Source organism: Camelina sativa, chromosome 20 (assembly GCF_030686135.1).
Source record: "Camelina sativa cultivar CO46 ecotype springtype chromosome 20, ASM3068613v1".
NCBI lineage: Eukaryota > Viridiplantae > Streptophyta > Magnoliopsida > Brassicales > Brassicaceae > Camelina > Camelina sativa.
In genome coordinates this window covers 18,725,270-18,748,490 of record NC_141899.1, presented here as the reverse complement: position 1 = coordinate 18,748,490, position 23,221 = coordinate 18,725,270, and the positions used below count along the sequence as shown (strand labels likewise).

The 23,221-nt window shown below is 38.7% G+C and overlaps 2 protein-coding genes, 1 non-coding gene and 1 pseudogene across 5 annotated transcripts; 2 read left to right on the top strand and 2 right to left on the bottom strand.

Annotated features, from left to right (window-relative positions):
- The first annotated feature begins 2,507 nt into the window (after positions 1-2,507).
- LOC104772624 (agamous-like MADS-box protein AGL97) lies at positions 2,508-2,951 on the top strand. Its single transcript, XM_087503865.1, has one exon. The coding sequence runs from the start codon at positions 2,508-2,510 to the stop codon at positions 2,949-2,951; it is 444 nt and encodes a 147-aa protein (XP_087359991.1).
- Positions 2,952-3,020: 69 nt separating this feature from the next.
- LOC104771112 (putative nucleolar protein 5-2) lies at positions 3,021-5,911 on the top strand. 2 transcript variants are annotated; one of them, XM_087506256.1, is made up of 7 exons: positions 3,021-3,158; positions 3,599-3,664; positions 4,304-4,521; positions 4,620-4,799; positions 4,878-5,042; positions 5,247-5,332; positions 5,429-5,911. In XM_087506256.1, exons 3-6 carry the CDS (start codon positions 4,498-4,500, stop codon positions 5,265-5,267), a joined length of 390 nt encoding a protein of 129 aa, XP_087362382.1. In that variant the 5' UTR covers positions 3,021-3,158; positions 3,599-3,664; positions 4,304-4,497; the 3' UTR covers positions 5,268-5,332; positions 5,429-5,911. The 2 variants fall into 2 exon arrangements, with proteins under 2 accessions (XP_087362382.1, XP_010493886.1); XM_010495584.3 differs by lacking the exon at positions 3,021-3,158 and having other exon boundaries at positions 3,599-4,031.
- A 480-nt stretch (positions 5,912-6,391) lies between these two features.
- Positions 6,392-8,107, bottom strand: LOC104771111 (E3 ubiquitin-protein ligase SINA-like 7; annotated as a pseudogene). The gene is made up of 2 exons (XR_015592572.1): positions 7,637-8,107; positions 6,392-7,294 (listed from the first exon to the last, which is right to left on the bottom strand). The product of XR_015592572.1 is annotated as an E3 ubiquitin-protein ligase SINA-like 7 (transcript).
- A 9,005-nt stretch (positions 8,108-17,112) lies between these two features.
- Positions 17,113-17,219, bottom strand: LOC147919150 (small nucleolar RNA R71). The gene has a single exon (XR_015594218.1). It is a non-coding gene; the product is annotated as a small nucleolar RNA R71 (small nucleolar RNA).
- Between the last annotated feature and the right edge of the window lie 6,002 nt (positions 17,220-23,221).

Here is a 23,221-nt window from a genome sequence, read left to right as displayed (position 1 = left end):
AACAACACAAAACAAGCAAAAGAAAGAGATCTCAGGCTTAGATCAGCCATGGTCATGAACTCACCTCTTTTGCAGAAAGTTCTGACCCAACAACGACGAATCCAACCTTTAGAAGCCTTCTCCTTTGTTCTTAGCACAAGATCTCCACTCCATAGGAAAAGATCTCTCAAACAAGCCAAGAATCACCACAATCTCTCAAGAACACTCTTTCTTCTCTCTTTTCTCTCTATTTTTCTCTCTAGACGGCACAAAGTGACCTTCCCAAAACCCTTAGGTCGACTTCTCACATATATATCTCGGTTTGGAATTCCACTTAAACCAAACCGCTCCAATTCAACGATTTAAAACAATCTGGTCGAACCAAAAATTGCTGGTGTCGATCGACACTACCCTTGGTGTTGATCGACACCCATTCCAAAATCCACAATTTGGTTTACGGATATTACAGGCAGCGTCTACAACTGTTAACCACCTCTGAACACCCAATTCTCTGACGTGTAGCCCTTTCAGCAACAAACAATGTCTATTAATCTGCCAATATGTCTTATCAAAAAAAAAAAAATTCTGCCAATAAGTAACAAGTAGTCAGACCAAAAGTAAATTCAGCTCTGGCTCAAACCTTACCTAGATCCAGTGCTACTTTCTAAAAAACCCCTAAATATATATTGATTTTTTCAAAAAAAGAAAAATTTACATGTAATTTTTTTTTTTGAACCCTTAAACCCTTTGCCTCGCACCTCCCGCACATGTCCTAAGCCGGCACTGAGTAAACCATATACCATTATGATTCGCATCCCTTAAGAACCCCGCAGCTTGTTTACTGAGTTAACTAAGTTTTCCCAAATCCAAATATCATTTAATGCAACCTTGGCATCCCAAAATGATCTATGGCTAAACCAAGGGTGAACCTAGTATTTGCTGACAGACAGAACAAATATAATATGCGTAAATGGTGTCTTAAAATAATATGATGTTTTGTCAATGAGCTTTGCTTCTTTTGAAAAACCTCATAACAAGAAGATGTTTATTGTCTCCCAAAAACTGAATTCTCACTGAATTTTTCTTTTGTATTGCAGCATAAAATCATTGATAGTGTTCTAGAACGTGGTGAGAAGCTGGACAGCCTAGTGGAGAAGAGCTCAGATTTGAGCACGGTATCGCAGGTAATCATTGATAGTGTTCTAAAAACGTTCCAGTTTGGTGAATCATGGATTACAAATCTATCTACCCCATGGAAAAAAAAAAATGCTCTGAGGCCTGAGTTAAGGCCAATCATATCAGATCATAAAAATTTGGGACATTTAAATCTTACACCAATCGCGTGTTTGTAGTTTGTTTAATCGTTGTAGGTATATATTAATCTCTATATACTTATGTAAGCAATATTGTTAAAATTTATGTGTCATATTATGAAAATGCGATTGCATTTTAATTAATTTAATAACTAACAGAAGAAAAATTTATATTAGTTTATAAAATAATAAAATAATATTTTTGAAATTATTTAACAGATTCTATTTATAGTTCCAGAAATCTTAGGAAATAATAATTAGAACAATTATAAAATATAATTTTATTTATAAAATTAAGATTAATTATTTTCATATCTAAATCGTTTAATAAGGACAAATATATTTTAAAACTAAGATACAACATTGCTAATATTTTAAAAATATCTTTATATACTTATTTAAACTATGTTGTTAGAACTTTAATCAGCTTTGACATATTACGAAAAATGCTATTGCATTTTAATTAATCTAATAACTAACAAAAGAAAATTTTATATTTGTTTACAAAATAATAAAACAATATTTTCGAAAATTTTTAATGAAAATTTTTTAATAATTTTTTAACAGAATCTATTTATTGTTTCAGAAATCTTAGAAAACAATAACATATTATTTAATTGGCTAAAACATATTTTTTTTATATAATATTCACTATATAAACAATATTAAGTGTATAATATTGATAATACTATGTAATACCAAATCACAGATCAATACATGTTTTGTTGGATTTTTTTAGACTTTTACTAAATTTATAATTAACGAATTTGATACTGCATCCAAACCAAAATAGTAGTACCAACTACGAGTCGAAATTAGAATATGCAATTAACTAAATTAAATATATAATTTTATAAAATGTGTAGGATAAATAAATTTTTACTATTATTTTGTAATGTTTCTCCACACTGTACAGCATCACTATCTAGTTATTATTGTTAATTGGTAACATTTTTTTTTTCTTTTCTTTTTTCTTCTGCAGTTATTGTTGTGATATTTAGAAATTTCTAGTAGAAAACACAAAACGTAAAATAGAAAAAAGGAAAATATAGGATTACGGACATAAGTTAGGCCAAAAGAAAAAGGAAAATAATAACAAGACCTAGGTGTGACCCATATAAATGCTTTCTACTCTCTCTCTCTATTTCTCTATTTTTCCCCTTTTCTATTTCTCTGGCTGCTCTCTATCTCTCTTTTGTCTGGGTCAGAAACATGATGCCGCCGTCTGAGTCCACGATGAAGAAGGGAACAAAACGAAAAATCGAAATCAAGAAACGAGAAACCAAACAGCAACGAGCGGTGGCTTGCTCTAAACGCCGTCAAACTCTGTTTTCCAAAGCCGCCGATCTCTGTCATCTCTCGGGAGCCAACATCGCCGTCTTCGTAACCTCTCCGTCAGAGGTCTCCGACGTTGTTTACTCCTTCTCCGGATACTCTCCTGCCCAGGAGATCGCTGATTGTTACCTAAATGAGAAGCCACCTCCTAAGATTGAAGTTAAACCGCAATCGAAGCTAGGGTCTTTTTGGTGGGAAGACCCTGATCTATACCAATCTTGTGATGATCTCTCTGAGTTAAACATCCTCGAGGATCGTATAGAGAGAGCGAAGAAGCATGTGATGGCTTGCCTTGAGAAGAAAGAAAAATCGCTTGAGACTTGAGAGAGAACATCAATGTTGTAAGGTTATTTAGTAGAAACAAATGTTTTATTTTATTTGGCTTCTCTTCCTGATTTTCCTCATTGCAAAGTTTTGTGTTTAGCTCTCACCAAACTGATTTTTAGATGATTTGTACACAAATTCAGTGCCTAGGCACAAGCTGTAGCTGATATGTATAACCAATCTCGGATTGGACAATAACAGAGACTTGTGAGTAATGCTTTTATGTCTTAATCTTGATTATCATAATGCTTATTTATGGACAATCGAGCTATGATAATGTTGTTTTTAACATTTTATATCACCGTTCGTGCTTTTGTTTCCTTTCTAAATCTACATAAGAGACTCCTTGTTGGTGTTTAAAATACCAACCACACTGTATTCTTGTTAATTTTGCTTTTCGGAGAGACTATTTTATTTGTGGATCTGTTATGACTTATGAGCAGCTCTCTTTCTAGAATCTTCTAATGTAGATGAATGTTGACAGAAGAATCTTGATGGTTTAGTTCCCTCCGATCAGTAATGTTTACAAAAGATTTTATTAGGTTGGACGTGTATCTGTGTTAGTAATTTTGAAGAAATACGGTTAAGTTTCTTGTCTCTTGCATATATTCTACAAACCTTACTCATAACTGATTTACATCGTACAGTAAGCTTGGAACAAAGAGGAGCTCTCATAAGCCTATATGTTGTGGACCTAGCTGCCTCTATTTCAGGTTTGACAACAGTTTGCTTCCGATAGACCCTGAAATGGGACTGATTGCTTCTAGCAATGGATGATTAAGAGATAGAGGCACTTGGTTCTCGTTTGTTTAAGTCTGTACCACATAATTTGTCTGCGACTTTCCTTCAGTCTTTCTTGTTTTTAATCTTCTTGTCTCTGATTTTTCCTTTTACAGTGAGTAACTTGTCATCTTTCTGTACTCTCAACCAAAAAACAGAAAATCAAAATTCCATTGTATAGCCCTAAAAAGCTCAGTAGATTATATATATTGAATGTTCTTAATTCCATTGTTCGCGGCTCTCTCTCTCTCTCTCTCTCTCTCTCTCTCTCTCTCTCTCTCTGTGCGTAAACCCTCCGAGGTACTGAATCTTCTTTCTTCCTTGTTAGCTTCCAAGTTCTAGATTTTGACTTAGTGAAGTTTTTTCCTTCGTCGGATTTTGAAGAATTTGAACAGAGTAATGTACTCTGTTTTTTTTTTTCCCATAGATGAATATGATTTGCAAACTTGAAAAAGGCTTTTTCTTGAATATGGTTTCTTACTAGCTTAGTTTCTGTAGCTCCTAAAAGAAGAACTTTGTAAGTATGTTGACTTTGAGACGTTGAGTTGATTTTAAGGGTGTTTTAATTTCAGGGGCTGACTTAGGAGCTTGTGAAAATGCTACTACTGTTTGAGACGCCAGGTCGTTTTGCCCTCTTTAAAGTCTTGAAGGAAGGAAAGCTCTCTACTACTTTTAATTCATTTATCTTAACCTGGTCTATGTATCGATTGTCTTTATTCTAAGTTTGTAAATTTTGGTTGTTTTATAGGATTTGGGTAATGAGTTCATGACTGCAGAGTCAGCCCGAAAGGTGATTTTCTTCTGTTTCTATTTACATAGTTCTTATATTTAGAGACTGGCTTATATTGTTGGTTTAGGTCTTTCATAGCATTTTTGGTGTTGTTACAGATGGTTAAGCTTAAAGCTTTTGACAAGTTTGACAACACATCTGAAGCTCTTGAAGCTGTGGCTAAATTGCTAAAGGGAACTCCAAGCAAGGGTCTACGCAAGTTTTTGAAAGCAAACTGTGATGGTGAAACCTTAGCTGTTGCTGATTCAATGCTTGGAAATATTATCAAGGAGAAGCTGGTGTGTAATTTTGTTTCTGATATGCTCTTTCATTTATGAAGATGGGTTGTTTCTTACGGGTTTGCTTCACTTTTGTAGAAAATAGACTGTGTTCACAACAATGCTGTTATGGAGCTTTTACGAGGTGTCAGAAGCCAGCTTACTGAACTTATATCTGGATTGGGGGATAATGATCTAGCTCCAATGAGCCTAGGATTGTCTCACAGTCTTGCCAGATATAAACTAAAGTTCAGTTCTGATAAGGTAGTCATTTAATCTATTTTGGCGTCTATTTAGTTCTCTGGATTACTGTTTGTTGGGTTGGTAACATTTGATCAATTATGGAACTTTTGGCATCCTTATTTGCTTATCCAACATTAATGTCTGACCAGTTTAGTTCCTATGTATGTCCTGTGTTTTGTTTTATGTTGTGTTACTTTTTCCTTATACTATTATTCTTTTTGATAGGTGGATACCATGATTATTTAAGCTATTGGTTTTGTTGATGATCTTGACAAAGAGCTCAACACATACGCTATGAGGGTTCTTGAATGGTAATTATGTTTGAGAAACTTCTTGCAACTAAGTTTTAGATATAGTGCTTGTAATCTTGGCTTAAAGGTTAAAGCTTTTTATGTTGTCTTCTGCAGAATTACAACGCTGCTGCAGACTCCCTTCTTAAAACTCCCACAGGGGATGAACGGTGTCAAAGAGAAGAAAGACAAAAAGAAGAAGAAGAAGAAGGCCGATGATGAGGAAGAAGCCAAAACCGAGGACGAGGAGCCTTCAAAGAAGAAGTCGAAGAAGAAGAAATCAGAAGTAGAACCCGAAACAGTAGAGCCAGCAAAGAAGGAGAAAAAGAAGAGAAAACACGAGGAAGAAGAAGCCGAAATGCCTGCCAAGGAATAGAGTGACAAGAAGAAGAAGAAGAAAAGTGAAGTCTGAGGAGAGGTTTAAAATTTTTGCGGGAGTACACGTTTAGTTTCGTTACGTTCGATATGGTGAAATCATTATTTTTGGTTTCACATACTATATAGATTTTTCATGTTTTTAGATATGGTGTTAATGAGAAACAAAGAGGATATGTACTTGGTATGATTTACATGAAATTTTTATTTTTGGCTCTTGATAAACAATATATGTGCATAATTATTCCGTAAAATTAGAAAAATAAAAAGATGACCATAGAAGAATTAAATAGTGAAAATAATAAATAAAAATAAAAGAAAATTTAATGTTTTTTTTATATTAGGAATGATTTGTTTTGGCCACATGACATGCATACAGATTAACTAGTGTGTATTCTGCCATGGACGGTGCTTTGGTTAAGCAAGCTGCGAAGTAACAAGAGAGCATCAGTTTCAAGAATAAAGTACTGAAGATGAAAGTTTGAACATGAAGTCTACCATACCCCTAGCCTAGTTCACAACATTGTGCTCAGTACTCTGGAGGCACAACGAAATTGAGCTCATTTATCGGGGAAAACATGTATGGCATCCTCCATTTTTTCTCTAGTTAAAGAATTTGTTATTGGAGAAAGTTGCATAAAAACGCTAAAGTTATGGTTCAATTTGATAGAAAAAAACACCAAATCCAAATGCAAAACACAAATCTTGGCCAAAAGAGAACTCATTGTAGTCTCCTGAGTTATACAAAAACTGCTCAAGTTTTGTTGGTGGATCTGGTCATATAACAAAATTTGTACCAACACAAAGAAGCAACGTCGTTAAATTAAGACAATTGGAAAGGGCTTTACATAGATTCTCCAATTAATAGATAATAAACAGAAAAAATAAGCCGAGCCACGCAACTGCAAGATCTCTTAATTTCCCTATCAAACATATTTTGTTACACTTGATAGACCTTCTTGATGGTAAGCTTCATCTCCAACATTTCACCACACAATGAAGAGTGAGGGATCAACATAATTTCTTTAGAGGGGTTTGAAAACTCACTTTAAGAATCCTCTTCATGTCTGGTGATTCGTAAGTCATAGTGTCCCCATCAACAGTGTAGGAGAGATGATATGAGAACTTTCCTACTTTTGGAGAAGATGGTGCAATGCAGCTTACAGTTACACGCACACCGTTCGGCTCCCTAAAACACTGCACTGCAAAGAATAATCCCTTTGTATAATCCGCTTTGATTTTTATCTTATCACTGATGTTCATCCGAACAGTAGAGGATACATGATATGTGAAGGATTCATATGAGGGAGCGGGACAGAAATCATAACAGTAGTGCTCCCATAGAGCTTCGTATGAGCCAGTGTAATCGCAGTCCAACGCAGGGCATGAGCATTGAGAGAAGATGCATTCCTTTACATGAGTTGATTCTAACCCATAAGAGACATTATCAGTGCAGCCAAACTTGGCGTTTGGGCATGGAATAGAGATTGATCTAAGCACACTCTCCATTGCTCTGCATCGAATGCGGCCAATAGGCAAAGCACAAGATGGGCATTTGTTACTCAGTTTTGGACAGCAAAAGGAACAAGCTAAATGTCCATTATCACACTGAAAATACAAAAAACCAGCAGGGTTATGACTCAAAACATGTAGTAACAACACATACTCAAGATAATGTAAGAACATACATGTATCTTACTGTTTCGTTCTTAATTCTGCGCTAAAGCTATAATCTTGATAGTTTTACGAACTACTACGATGCCAATCAAGAACGTATCTTACCGAAACACAACTGTTTACTGCTCTGTTCTTAATTCTGCGCTAAAGCTATAATCTTGATAGTTTCAAGAACTACAATTCTCAACGCTATACTCATAAATTATTAAACCGGAAACACTCCGAAAGAAGAAACAATTCAATTCAATTTTAAGATAAGGGTGGAAACAAGACCTGGAAGATGGGAATCGTCAATGTTTCGAAGCAAATGGGACACTCAAGAACCTCAAGATCCATCTCCATCTTCGAGCGTTTCCTCGCTCCATGAGTGGGAGATACCGAAGAAGAAGTTTGTCTCTTTCGTAAGACACTAGTACTGCTGGAATCACTTCTTTGGCCTGACGACGCCGGACTCGAGGCTCCGGCCATGTCAGAAGCACTGCTGTAACCAGCTCTGTAACCAGCTCTTTCGCCTGTAGAAGCCGGACTCGAGGCTCCAACCATGTCAGCTCTTTCGCCCGAAGATGCCGAAATCGAGGCTCCAACCATGTAAGAAGCACTGCTGGAACCAGCTCTTTCTCCCGAAGATGCCGAAATCGAGGCTCCAACCATGTCCGAGGAAGAGGCTTAAAACTCTTTAACTGGAGAAAATGGCAAGAACCCTAAATTTCTCTTTCTCATGTCAAGTTTTTCCCCAGAAAAAAAAATAAATAAATAAATTTGATGTTGTGATTTTGCAGAAATCGGATCTTAAAAAAGAAAATAAAAATGTTATCAAAATAATAATAATAATAATAATAATAATAATAATTTACATTAAAAATAAAAATAAAGAACGGGAAAATGATGGAGAGATTCTTAAAAATAGCACAATTTTAAATTTTTATTCCAAAATTAACACACATTTTTTCGTTTTCCAATATTAGCACACATATTTAAAATACTAGAATTATTAATTAAATTATTTAATAGAAACCTCTCTTTCCATATAAAGATTAATCGTCGTTGTCGTCGTGTTTTTTTTTTTGGTTTAAAATGAAGATTTCATTCCAAAAGTTAAAAACCTAAGTACAAACTAACCCATTATCACAGAAACAAAAAATAGATATGAAAACTATATAGTTAAAAAGGATAACTTAACCGACTAATATAAACTTGCAGGAGGGAGAGACGTTGCAAGCTGGACTCCGGAAAGGAGAGGAGGCGATTTCTCATGGTGCGATCGACGGTGAGGCGGATAGCTGTGGCGGTTTGTTCTACGGCAGAGAAGATCCTCGTATTTCGTTCTTGCCAGATGAGATAGACTACCGTTTGAAGTAGGAGCTTGAGGGCGGTGGTGACTTTACCAGAATGCGGGTGGTTGATGTTGAGGATCCAGGTGGTAGCTGCGAGCAAAGTTGACGGAGGATGAGGAAAAAATTTGGAGGCAAAAAACTCCCAGATGCTTTTAGAGAACGAGCACTCGAAGAAGAGGTGATCATGGCTTTCAACTCCATTTGAGCAGAGGACACAAGCGGCAGGAACAGACATGCCCCATCTTATTAACCTGTCGTTGTCGTCGTGTTCTCGCCACTATATTCTCGTCGTCGTGTTCTCGCCACCATGTTCTCGTCGTCATGATTGTCTAGTCATATTTTTGTCACCGATCTGTCTTCGCCTAGCCGATCTCGTCATCTCTATGAAAGGAGTGAAAGAAGAGCGACATCTGTTTCCAAGGTCGTCGTGGTCGAACTAGCCGAGGAAGCTGAACGGCTCTTCGCGATTCATCATGATTCTGCAACGCCGGTACCTATCAGTATATGAGTTTAACTATTTATTGTGTTTCACATATGTGTTGGAGAGTATTTGGTTAAATTGTTTGATTCTTCAATCTGTGATCTCTTGATTCATCTAAATCGATTTATTGCAGATTTGAAGTATTGCCTTCAAACTCTGTGTATTGATTATTTAGATGAATGAATTGGTGATTATTGTTTGTGTTCTTCGAGATTTGTTTGTATTTGGGCTCTGAATCTGAAGAAGCTTCTATGTGTTGAATCTGGAAACGAACTCAATGACATTGTTATTACATGTGCAAAGTTCAGGAAAGTTCTCTTGAACTTTAGGATGACCTTCACAAAATGAACTTAAGGATGAATAATCAAGAGAACACTAAATAATTTTGGCATTAGTAGTAATAATGGCATAACATCTAAATTGTAAGATAAAGTTTCTAATTTCTTTCTTTAGAGTCTCTATATTTCAAGGAAGCAATAATCCTGATTATTATGGTGGAGATACATTGTATTTGTTCAATGGTTAATTACAAACCTTACATAAAAAAAAATCCAATACAAAACATCTCTTATGTATGTTTTGGGTTTACAGTTGATGATGCTGGGATATTTTTCATGCTATTCTATGTATGATATAACAACTAAGTAAAAAACACTCTGTTTTAAAAGTTTAAGAATGATTTTTAAAAAATTTCAGGAATGACTTTTTGCTATTCATGAAGGTCTTCATGAAAATAATGTATAGTACTCCTACAGGCTACACAATTATTTTAGGAAGGATTCAATAATATTCAGGATGATTCTTTAAATTTCAGGATAGTCTTCATAAATATTTAGGAAGGAGTTATTGACGTTCAAGAATGTCTTCCTAAAACATCATGCTAGATATTCCTATTTGCTATCTTCATTGTAAAACACCAATATGTGCACAAAATCAATTCATTATACATCATTAATGGAGAAATATGTTATACAATAAAGCAAAACACATATAAAAATATTTAAAAACATATTTTAAAAAAATTTAGGAAGACATTTTTGAATTTTAGGAAGACCTTCCATAATTAAAAACTGACTTTATTAAAAACATGAACTCAAACTTCCACTCAAATGCCCATTTTCTCATCTTCATCATCAACTCTCTGCTTTGTTCTTGAAATATTTGTCATCTTGTATATCATCAATCATTTGAGTTTAGAGCTGAAAACCTTATTCAACAATATAATCAGTCCATGAATTTAATTTTCATAACTCACGATTTGAGATTCATAACAAGCTTCGGAGTTGTGAAAATCAATATCTACAGCAAGATCAAACATAATGCAAAATTGGATTATTCATAGCTATCGGAGGAAGCAAAATCACAACTATTCACTTTCAAAATCAGACACTCTGAATCCATTTCATATCACATCATAAACTTGCTGAGAAGAATCAGAGACAAATCGAACAAGAGTTCTAAGCATTTGAAAAAACCAGATCTACTTGTTAATTAACCTTGCCACACTCTGTTTTAAATGATTCATCTTCATCCACCACCGCATGGATTCGCTCCGTCGTAACAACCGTACCAGATCTCTACAATCGATACACCTCTTTTTCCTCCGCCGTTATCATATCCGCCTCCGACGAGAAAGAGGTGGAAGATGATGATGATTTGAACAATCGTTTGGGCGGTGGAGAAGGTTGAGGAGGCGGTTACGACGAAGAAAGAGTTGCTCCGGCCGATGATGGAATCAACAAAAGTGGTGGAGTACGACGATGTTTCTCTCAAACGTTGTTGAGGATGAAGCGTACAGTGGAAATAATAATAATTATATAAAATAATAATAATTTTTAAAAATGCTAGATTAGGAACATTTAAGCATGTGTGCTACATTTGGAAGAAAAACCTAAAGTAGTGCTATCCTTGGGAATTTCTCAAAATGATGAGGAAAAAAGAGAACTGTATTAAAATAAGTTCGAATCAAGGACACGCTGTTCACTGATCGGGAAAATGACCAAAATCAACCCCAACTATTTACCAAAAATATTTTTTATATCTACACTTTAATACCCTGCAAATAACAACCTAAACTGTATTAAAATTCAATTTTGCTACCTAAAATATATAAAATGTTATCAATTTTAACATATATTCGAACAGTATTAACTTAGAGTTTAATGATGTTGAATCAGACGATCTGTGACATCCACATAGCACTGGGACTTACTAAAACTACGTCGTTTTGGTCATTTTTGGGTGTGTTGTAGCAAGAAATGACCAAAAATAAAGTTTCACAACACACCAAAAACGGACTTCAATATCCTATTTTTTGTCAAACGCTCTGTTTCTTGTGACAACACACCTAAAATGACTTAGTTTTGATAAGTCTCGGTGTCACGTGGACGCCACAGATTGTCTTACTCAGCACCATTAAACTTTGACTTAACACCGTTCCAACAGATGTTGAAATTGACAATATTTTATATAGTTCAGGTAGCAAATTTAAATTTTAAAAACTAAGTCGCCTTGGTCCAGTGGTAAAGGGAGAAAAGTCCCGCCACCTGGGTTCGAGTAGGATTGGCCACGGGGTTCGAAATTTAACATGGTTTCCCCTGGCCCCAGGAGATTAGTCTTTGGGCCTAGGAAGCCTTTAGGATCACTCCTGAGTTATTAAAAAAAAAAAAAAATTTAATACTGTTCAGGTTGTTATTTGCAGGGTGATAAAGTTTAGGTATGAAAAAGCGTTCGACAAATAGTTGATGTTGATTTTGGTCACACGTTCATTCGACCCTCGAACAACGCCCTAAGAAGAACTCGAAGACTCGGACCGTACAGTCTTCACTCTTACCCAAGAGTGAAGACACCAAAGTCGCCACAGCGAGGAAGTGTACTCTTTTCCCTACTCCGGGTTTTTCCCAATGGGTTTACCGGAGAGGTTTTAACGAGGCATGGAGCTTGGTGCAAAACGCCTAAAAGCTAAGTTGCTTCATGCGCAAGACCAAGGCGGTTATCTCTCTTTCCCTCTTATTTTTGGTTTAATTTTGAACTTTGAGAATATTCTCTTTTGATCCTTATGCTTGTGAACGTTGGAGAGTGTTTGTGGTTAAGCGTGTTAGTCAAAAGGTGGCGATGTGTTCTCTTTGCAAAAGGGACACGTCAAAGGACGATGTGCGGATCAAGATGAATCCGCGTGTCCTTAAGCTCCTATCTAAACCTAGCTATTTAAACTCTCCTTAAGCCCTTGTTCCTCCTTTAGACTTGAATGAAAATTAAACATTTTCTCAAGAGAGATTCTTGACTTGTCTCCATCCTCTCATTAGTCTAATCGAGGATTGTCTAAGTGAGAGAACCCTAACAAGATTCAAACCGGGTTTGATCTTGTTAGCGACTGTATCAAGAGAAGAACCAACTCTCTTGTGTCGTCATTTGATCCATTCATCTCCACCTCGCGTCACTTCCATCTATTCCCCTTCCTAACCTCGAGTTCTCTTTCACACGACCTCGAGTTCTCCATCGAACCATATCGACTCGCTTCCACCATCGCACCCGTTCGTTCACCCGCTACTGCATCCGTTCCATCCAGCCGTCCGGATCGAGGCTTCACGTTCGTTTTCCTTAACGGCTCGTTTGAATTGCTTCAAACTCCGTTTCCCCCATTTGAATCTTCCTTAGATTCGAAGCCGAGATTCTTTGTCGAGGAAAGTTTCACTGATCGAAAGTTGACCGAGAGTTTGAGATGCGTCCGTACCGCTATCACGTCCTCGGGTCACATCAAGAAGGGTTCTGGAAGTGGTGTTTGTCGCCGTTTGTTGGTTTTTGAGAAGAAAAGAGAGAAAACATTGTTCTTGAGCTTTTGAGAGAGATTGGTGAGATTTCTTGCTGTTCTTGGGAGATCTAAGGCTGGAAAAGTGCTAGAAGCTTGCTAGGAGTGAGGGATTCGTTCTTATTGGTCAAAATCTTTCTGCAGAGAGGTGAGTGCATGACCATGGCTTATCTAAGCTAAGATCTCTAGTTTTTATGTGATTTGGTGCTTATGTGGTTGTTTCTTTGAGTTCTCTATGGTATTTCGTCGCTGCTTTGGCTGGGTTTGGCTTATGGGAGTGCATGGAACGGATTGGAGAAGATTGGAGGCGAGATTCGGAGTTTTTGATTGAAGGAAATCGCTGCTTGGCATCGGTGTCGGTCGACACCAGTTGGGGTGTTGGTCGACACCAACGCGAGGACGGCTCGAGACTTTGGCGAGTATCGATCGACACCATGTGGAGGTGTCGGTCGACACAAACTAGGGTTTTTGGGAGTTTCGGGCAAGGTGTCGGTCGACACCAGGTTGTCAGTGTCGATCGACACCATGTGGTGTCGGTCGACACCCTTCTTTCAGCTACGACGGATGTTGCATGCTTTGTGTATTGCCTGGTTTATTTTATTGATTGTTGATTGTGGCATGTAGAGATCTTATTGCTTGTGTGTATAGCCCAGTAGATGAGAGGATTGCCTCACTGAGTGTTTATGAAATACTCATGCATCTCAATTTGTGTTTGTGGTGCAGGTAAAGGCAAAGTGTGATCGTGGAATCAAGGCAATGAAGAGGAGGATGTTCTAGGGACTCGATTGGATGTTGTCTGGCATTGCTAGGTTGCTAGAGTTGAGTCAGTAGGAACATTGCTAGGTTGCCGGTTTCATGTTTCTGGTTGTTTGGTACTTGGATTTTGCTTATGCTATGATATTGGATTGTTATTGGTTATTATTGGATTATTATTGGATATTGGTTTTGTTATTCCGCTGTTGATTGTGAATGTGGTTAGGTGGCTAGTGGGTATGGGACCACTAGTTGTAGTATATATATATATATATATATATATATTATATATTATTTATTATTAAAAAAAAGGTCGGTCCTTTCATACGTAAGGAAGCAATTATGGCGTTTAAAACTCTTTACAATTTTTTGATGCAATTTGAGAGACAACACGAACAGTTTTTGTTGCAGTCAGAAAAATTAGAGATGTGCTCCAACAATAATCCAAATTCAAGAATATATAAACAAGAATAGAGTCATATTTCACTAGATTATTTTAGATATATATATATATATATATATATATATATATATATATATATAGTCTATTTGATTATTAATTTATGATTTTGATGGGACCATATTTTTACATAGGAATTCCAAAAAAATTATTATCTTATTATTTTATCGAAATATGTCATTTTTTACACCGGCCCAACTCATGACCGGAAGAATTTATTAATTTATTGCGAGTATTAATTTATAAAGGTTCAACTGTATATTACATTATAATAACCTTTAAACATATATTACAATATGCAAAAAAAAAAAAAAATTCCAACTTAAAATTGGATATAAGAAACTGATATGAGTTCTGAAAATATTCAGAGAGGTTGAATTCTTTTTTTCTTAATTCAGAATTACAATTCAAGAATGTGAGAAAACAAGAATATTGATTCTTTACATGCATACATTATTTTTTTCATTTTGTCAGATAAGGATCACCTTTAAACTTAGCATACGATGGAAGATCAAGAGCTCTCTCTGTAACTTCTCTGTCCAGTGAAGTGAAATTAGCAAGGCAAGAACAGAAACATTATGAGCCAACAAAGAGTATAGCATTACACTACAGAGTCATGAATAATGGATAATGAATTTGATGATGATAACCTCAGGGCGTCTATAGCCAACGATTATAAGACGTAGCTCTTTTCCATATAAGTCTTCAGTGAAATTGTGAATCAATGATAACACTCTAATTTACATGTTTTTAGCATCCTTTTTTGTCCAAATTTTGCATTGTTCATACCTCTAACTTAACATTTTTAGACCATTTACTGTAGGAATCAAGTTTTAGAGCATTTAGGGTATTGCATTTCTGCATTTGCATATATTGGATGAAAACAGGTGCTAAAGAACCAAAAATGGGGAAAACAAGGACAACTCGAGCATGTACCCGAAGGAGCCATCGAGTTACAAGAACAAGTCCGAACCCCAACACGATCAAAGAGGATCCAAAAGCGCGAAGAGCAACCCGAAGATCCACCCGAGGAGTTACCCGACTCAAGACTCGTGTATTCCATCGAGTAGACCATCTGGCAGGTCTGGGAAGCTAGGTCAAATGGGTTTCAATATATAAACCCCCTCTTTCCCTAGCTCGCAAACTAGCACGCCGCAGATCCTCAAATCATAGAGCGAGAGCTTCTGTGAGAGAACTGAGCGACTCAACATTTTTTCTTCTTTTTGTACTTTTAATTTGTAGTTTTTCATAGATCTTTTATCCCTACTCTTTTCTACTCTACTCTATCTTTTTAATAATGTCATTTTTGTTTATTTCTATGGCTTTATCATTCGTTTCTATGTCCGAGTAGTGTAGCAAAGTTTCTAGGGATGGGATAGATGATTAGGTGTTCTTGATCGGTTAGGATGTTTTAGTTGATTGCTATGATAAATAAATTTCTTTCTAGGTTGATGTTCTTAATGCGGTCAACAGACCGACAGGTTGAGACTAGATCTAGGACGTTTATAATGCTACAGGCCGAAAGGAGTAGATAAAATGCTTGATTAGGTCAATGCTAAATGTATACTTAACTTTGAGTGACAAAATCAGATAAGTCCAAGTATATTGACAAAAATGAATTGTTCTTAATGCCTGCTTGTTCATATTGCTAGTGCAACAGTGTGGTAGTATGTTCAAGGTTGATTGTTACTAGTGCGACAATGTGGTGACAAGGTTTTAGAGGTTCATTGTCTAGGAAATAATTGCTTGAGGCATGTAAGGCATCCGTATTGGTCTAGAACACTTAGGATTCGATTACCCCCATCCTTAGGAACTTTCGTATTTCATTCTTTACATTTTCCTTACTTACTCGACCACTTACCCGATCAGGTACACGATAACCTGCATCGAGTAATACCTCGAGCTGTTCATAGTTCATTTGCATACTCGATCACCCCAGTCGATCCTGTACTCGATTGCTTGCATCGAGTGCTTAGGTCGTGTGGTTTACTTGTTTATATTCTTTTACTTTGTTTATATTAGGATTGTTAGAACCAAACCCCCTTATTGCTTGGCTTGACTTGCTTGATTCTGATTGCATCCTATCTGTTAGCATAACAACCATTTGGATTGATAACCCTTTGTACTACAACTGCATAGGGAATTGATACCCTAGTTGAAAACCAGTCTATCAATTTGGCGCCGTTGCCATTTGGTTGTTTCTTTTTGCTACGTTTAGGATTTCAGGACTTGCTAGATCAAGTTCGTTTGTTTATATCTATTTCGGATACTGACTTGTTTGCTTTCGCCTTTGTTTGTTTTGAATCTCAGGTACAACCCGAGCACCCACCCAACCGTCACTCGATCACCTTATCGAGTTGATCCTCGAGTACACACTCGGATACTTGCCTGTGCATGCAAACACGATCCAGAGGTAGCTAGAACCTGAGTCATTTCATCGACAACATCGACAGACCTCGGATCCTCACACGACAACAAGTGCAACCGGAACTAGAAACCATTGAGGAGACGATGAATAATGAGAACGGTCCACCAGCTCCTCAAGCAAGGACCAACATAGGAGCAGGAGATGCTCCGACTACTCACACTCAGAGGAATGGCATTGTGCCACCAGCTGTGCAGAACAACAATTTTGAGATCAAGAGTAGTCTCATCCAGATGATACAAAGCAACAAGTTTCATGGACTGCCAATGGAGGACCCATTGGATCATCTGGATGAATTTGATAGGCTCTGTAGCCTAACTAAGATAAATGGAGTCAGCGAAGATGGATTCAAGCTCAGGCTTTTCCCATTCTCTTTGGGAGATAAAGCACACATCTGGGAGAAATCGCTCCATAAGGAGTCCATCACCACTTGGGAAGCGTGCAAGAAGGTATTCCTGGCCAAATTCTTCTCAAACTCCAGAACCGCAAGGCTGCAAAATGAAATTTCCAGCTTTGTACAGAAGAACAACGAAACGTTCAATGAAGCTTGGGAACGTTTCAAGGGGTACACAACTCGATGTCCACATCACGGCTTCAGTAATGCTTCATTGCTGAGCACACTATACCGAGGAGTGGCCCCCAAGATACGGATGTTGCTGGACACCGCAAGCAATGGTAACTTCCTCAACAAGGATGTTGATGAAGGTTGGGACCTAGTTGAGAACTTGGCTCAATCTGATGGCAACTACAATGAGGAATATGATCGCTCTGTGCGATCTACAGGAGAGGAAGATGCCAAGTACAAGAGGGACATGAAAGCCCTCAATGACAAGCTCGATCAGCTCCTCAACCAGCAGAAGCATGTCCATGCTATATCAGAGGAAGAGCAGTTTCAACAGCAAGATGGGGAGACTATGCAGCTAGAGGATGTTAACTACATCAACAACCAAGGAGGGTACAACAACTTCAAGCCGAACTGATGTTCATATATTTTACCTTGTTTTCCCTTAGTTTATTCACATCTTTTGCATCTTTTTCTATCCATTTAGGCCATTATTGTGTAGCTTTAGCACTAATCATGCATTAGGGCTTAGTTGCATTGCATTTGCATCTTTTCATGCATAAACAGGTGATTTTGGAGCTCAAGGAGCATGGAAGCAATGGAGAAGAGATGTGAAGCAATCTTGAGGAGGAAACAAGGGGGTTAAGGCTGAAACAACAAGGTCCGGAGTCCAACTCGACCGCACACTCGACCAGACACTCGACCGTGTGCTGAGGAGGACTCGACCTAGTGGAGATTGCACGTGAGAAGCCAGCTCGACCCCTAGCTCGACCAAGCACAGGTCGAGTTGACCGAGCCGTTGACTGCTTTGACTTTTTCTATTTTTAGGGCTTCCACTTCCCCACTATATAAGACCTTGTACCTGCAGCCACCAAAGTGTCCAGCTTTTTAGATATTCCCAAAAACCTAGTTTTTACCTTTTTTAGCATTATTCTTTTTGCATTTTATTAGATTTTGTACTTGTTTAAGAAAACTCTTAGATTCTTCAATATTGTTGGTTCAATAACTTTTTTAATATTGAGAATTTGAGTTTCATCCTTTGATTAATATTGAAGATCTCAGTTTTATCTTTCTAATAATTCAAGTTTCAATATTTTCTGGGTTTTTGATTTGTTTCATCATGTCTTGTTGTGAGTAGTCTTCTTAGGATCTTGAGGATGGGTTAGGAAGGATTGATCTTGTGGTTTATGTGATTTGGTCAAGCTTGATTGTTGTAGATCTCTTCTAGGCTAGATGTTCTTAAGGCTGATCTTGAACTGAGAGGTTAGAATCTGATTTCAAGCTCCTTAGCATCACACCAATGTTTAAGAAGCATAGATAAGGCTAGATCTAGAGCTTACCATTAGGCTTGCTAAGAGATTAGAGGTCTTGTTTGGTTTGAGATGTATTGCTTAATGCCTGCTTGTGTAGATTCTTTACTGTGTGAGAACAAGTCTAGAATTGCATAGGTTTGATTGTTTCTTGACCATGAGAGTGGGAGAAACTTGTCTTAGATTTATATGTCTAGAGGTTAGCTCAAAGTTTGCTTGAGATTTGTTGACCAAGTTAGATAACCACAATGATTAGTTCTTCCCATGAATCCATCCTCAGGAACCTTCTTTGTTTATTGATTTTAAAGTCTTAATCTCGTAGCTTGCTTGTTGTTTGATTGGTTTTAGTATTGCTCTGTTTTTGTTGTGTTGCTCTGTTTTCCGGATTTAGCCAACTCGACCTCTCACTCGACCTACACTCGGTCGAGTGCTTGCTCGAGTTCATCCCCAGAACTCTGGTTTATGATTTGTGATTGTCTTGTTTCATTCCTGTTTCATTCTAGTTGCATACATTTAGCTTTCAGTTCATTAATTGTCTTGCATTAGTTCATTAGTAGTAGTTTCTATTTCTGTTCTTGCTTCATTACAGTTTCAATCATTCAGTTTCATTTGCATTTAGTTCTTGGGTCTTGTAGTTTACTTTCTGCATCTTTACATTTCCATCTTAGGATTGTTAGTGACAAACAATCATTACATTTGTCTTAACTTAGATTCATATGCACATCTTATCTGTTCACAAACACTCATTTAGGATTGATACCTCTTGTACTGCAATAGCATAAGGGGAATTGAAACACCCATCCATCATTCCATTCATATATCATCATTGCATACATCCACCATCATTCACCACACAAATAACCTTGTTTCAATTTGGCGCCGTTGCCCATTTGAGTGTGTTTTTGTGACATTTAGGATCCATATTCGTCTAAGATTAAGTTCGTTTATATACTTGAATCTTCTGTTTCTGGGTTGAAGTTCCATTTCAGGTACCACTCGACAACCACTCGACCGAGTCGTGATCGAGCACCTGATCGAGTCAAACGCCGGATCTAAATAGACAGCACTTCCCAGTCGACTCGACCATCAACTCGAGCCTGTGCTCGACCGAGTATCTGTTCGAGTCAGTCACCATGTTTCAAAGCAGTCAGTTCCATTATGTACCTATGCACCAGCAACAAAGTTTCCAGACTCAATGGTGTCGCCCTCCAGCGTTTCAAACCTACCAAGCCCAAGAACCTGACTTAAGAGCAATGATGCAACCCAAATTTATCTTATCGAAACCCGAATGTTGCAAATCCTCAAGACCAAACCTACCCATCTGCAGTTCAAGGGAACCAGCCCCAACAGAAGCCTTTTGTCCAGTACAACCAAGGCTATGCACCTAAGCAACCATACCAAGGCACCTACAACCAACCACCAGGATTCCAACAACACCAAGGTCCACAGAACCAGTCACAAGAAGCCGAGTTAAGAGGTCTTATTCAGCAAATGATTCAGCAACAGGCTACAGCTTCTATGGACATCGCGAAACGATTCGCGGAAATGAGCAACAAGATCGACTCAGGATACAATGACCTCAATGCCAAGTACGAATCACTCAACACAAAAGTTTAATACTTGGAAGGCCACCACAACAACCAACCCGCACCAAAGATCAATCAACTGCGGGGTAAAGCTGTTCAAAACCCCAAAGATTATGAGACTGCTCAAGCCATTTTCCTGGATGATGACTATGAGGACTACCTCACTAGGGACAGTGATGATCAAGATGGGGAGGATGTGGATGGCTCAATGAAGAATGAGGCCAAATACTATATATCCGAGTATGAACCCGAGCCTTCACCCGAAGAGACTGATCGAGTTGATGATCGAGCACTGGTTCGAGAATCACAAATTGAAAAACAACCCGAAGTGGAACCCGATGACCTACACGATGGTGTTGATCGGATGATGCATCGAGAAGATGTTGAGAAAGGAGATCAGCCTCAACCACCTGCCCTGGTAGGAGGGGAGTTAGAGGAAAGGTTCAGTGCTGCACTTGACATCCAGTTGGAGGCGCTTGCAGAGCGAATGGCTAAGCGCAAAGCTCCACCACCTAAGCTTTTGCTCCCACATGAGCTTCAGTAGGAAGCTGCAAAGGAAGCAGCTAGATTGGAGGATGAGGTTAAGGAGGCTGTCAAGGAGATCGGATTTGAAATTCTGAGAAGTGGAATTTGTTTGGATCCCGAGGTAAGAATTGATGAAAAACTTGAAGATCCTGGCTCTTTCACATTGCCATGTTCAATAGGATTTCGGATTTTCAAGAGCTGCTTGTGTGATCTTGGAGCTTCGGTCAGCATTATGCCGCTTTCAGTTGCTAACAAGCTGGGATTCACCGATTTCAAACCAAGTAAGCAGTATCTGGTTCTAGCTGAGAGAACGGTAAGACATCCGATAGGCATTTTGGAAAATCTGCCCCTAAGGATTGGGAGACTGGAAGTGCCTACCAACTTCATGATCCTGGATATGGATAAGGAACCGGATGATCCACTGATTTTAGGAAGACCATTCTTGGCAACAGTTGGTGCAGTCATCGAAGTGAAACGAGGCAAGATCAGGATAGAACATGGTGAACACCTCAAGATGGAGTTTGAGGTGAAGAAAGGGTTTAAGAGGCCAACCATAGATGGTCAGGTTTTTTCCACCAGGACCAAACAAAGAAAAATGCTACATCTTAAAGAGGTCAACACCACATTTGCCATGGAACCTGGACAAATTCTGGGAGATCTTTTGAACCAACCTACTGAAGTGGAGAGGATTCCAGAACCTCTTCCACATGGATCCCATGCTTAAGGAGCATGAAGAGTCAAGCTTAGTGACTTTAAACAAGCTCACTTGGAAGGAAGTCCCAAAGGTATCTTTTAATTTTTAGTCTACTAGCTTTATTTACTTTTACTTAATTTTCCTATTTTTGCAATTTAAAAAAAAAAAAAAAAAAAAAAAAAAGAAAAAAAAAGATGGAAAATTGGGAAGAGGGAATTGGTAAACCCGAGGGTCAACCCGACACCGTACTCGACGCGCCTGATCGTGTCTTCACTCGGGTAGAGAGTGGAGTCCGAATTCCGCAAGGAAACCCACTCTCGGTGAAGCCCACCAACCGAAACCCTAGCCTATTTAAGGAGGTCGAACCCTTCTCCCTCTTCATCACCGATAAGTCTCCCTCATTCTCTTAAGCTTTTCAATTCACATAAGCTTATATTCTTCTCTCTCGATTCCAAGCTCATTCGATTTTCTTTGGAGACTAACCCTATTAATCCCAAGAACTAGCTTTTCTTTTTCTTCTCAAGGAATCGACATGGAGCCAACCGCTAGAACCTACCAAAGGAAGGGAAGAAGATCTACCTCCGCCGCTGCTACAACCGGAGGAGACGCCGCCGAAGTTCAACAACCCCAAGGAAGAGGAAACGTTCCACATTCCCGACCGTTAGGTGGACGTTTAGCCTCCCCAACCCGATGCACAACTCGATCCACCACCCGACCTGATTCTCGAGTAACCGATCGAGTAAGCCCTCGAGTTCGCTCACCGAGTCCATTAGCGAGTGCTGTCCGCCGTTCTCCTCGATGTAGGGACCTGTCTACGTCCGAAAAGACGCTTACCGACCCTATGGAGGTCGACTCTGATGATGGAGGAGAAGAACAAGGTGAGATCCAAACCTCTCGATCAAGGAGTAGAGCCGCAATTGCAAGGGGGAAGAGACCGGCTTCGGAGAAGGCTGAGAAGGTGGTTGATAGAGCAGTGGTTGAAGAAGATCAACACGCCGAGGAGGAGGAAAGAGAAAGAGAAGAGGAGCAGAGAGAGAGAACTCGCCAAGCCTCGCGGAGGCTGAAGCAAAAGGAAGTAGACACTCCGGCTCGACTATTCAAGGTCTTCCGGAAGATGAGCTTCGTTGGTACTCGATACCCTCACCGTGAGACAATGAAGCAATTGGGCATCGCTATAGACGTTGAGTTTTTGTTCGATATGTGCCACCTGGGCAATATGATGCAATCCCATCTAGAAGCTTATGAAGAGGAGACAGTCCACTTCCTTTCAACCCTGAAGCTATACTATTTCGAGGACCACCCGACCCTACTACCCGATGGAGGGATCGGGTTCATCACCTTCTCCGTTCGGAACACGGAATACCGGCTGACTTTCAAGGAGATGGAGACGCTGTATGGCTTCAAGGCTGGTAGTGGGGAAGGTATGGAGGTCAGCAAGGAAGAGATGAGGTCCCTATGGCTGACAATAGGAGACAAGCACCCCTACAAGTCCACCAGCTCCAAATCTGCTCAAATAAGGAGTCCTGTTTTGAGGTATTTTCACAAGTCCCTCGCATGCACTCTTTTTGCTAGAAAAGAGACTGGGAATGTGAACGACCATGAGCTTCAGTAATTGGATGTCGCATTGTGTGGAGTTTTGGATAGTGCTAGGGATGGAACACCGCTAGTAGGAGACATAGCTGATACTAGTATGTTGTTCGTGCTACTGGATCAATTCCTGTACTTGAAATCGTGGGCTGTGAAAAGAAGAGAAGGAGGCGGAGAGATCTCTATTGGGGGACTAGTTACATCAATCTTAGTGGCATGCGATTTGCCCTTAAAAGGAATTGTCCACGAACCAAGGTGGCTGGATGCGGACTACCTCGTGCTGGCGAGATTCTTGGCCTATGAGAGGCCTAATGACATGGCATTGTTCAAGTT

Bases quoted from the DNA above. Each gene is read 5' to 3' on its own strand.
- LOC104771112 (XM_087506256.1), top strand. From the start codon at position 4,498: ATGACTGCAGAGTCAGCCCGAAAG. The intron at 4,522-4,619 runs GTGATTTTCTTC...GTGTTGTTACAG, and splicing joins CTGCAGAGTCAGCCCGAAAG to ATGGTTAAGCTTAAAGCTTT. The intron at 4,800-4,877 runs GTGTGTAATTTT...TCACTTTTGTAG, and splicing joins ATATTATCAAGGAGAAGCTG to AAAATAGACTGTGTTCACAA.
- LOC104772624 (XM_087503865.1), top strand. From the start codon at position 2,508: ATGCCGCCGTCTGAGTCCACGATGAAGAAGGGAACAAAACGAAAAATC.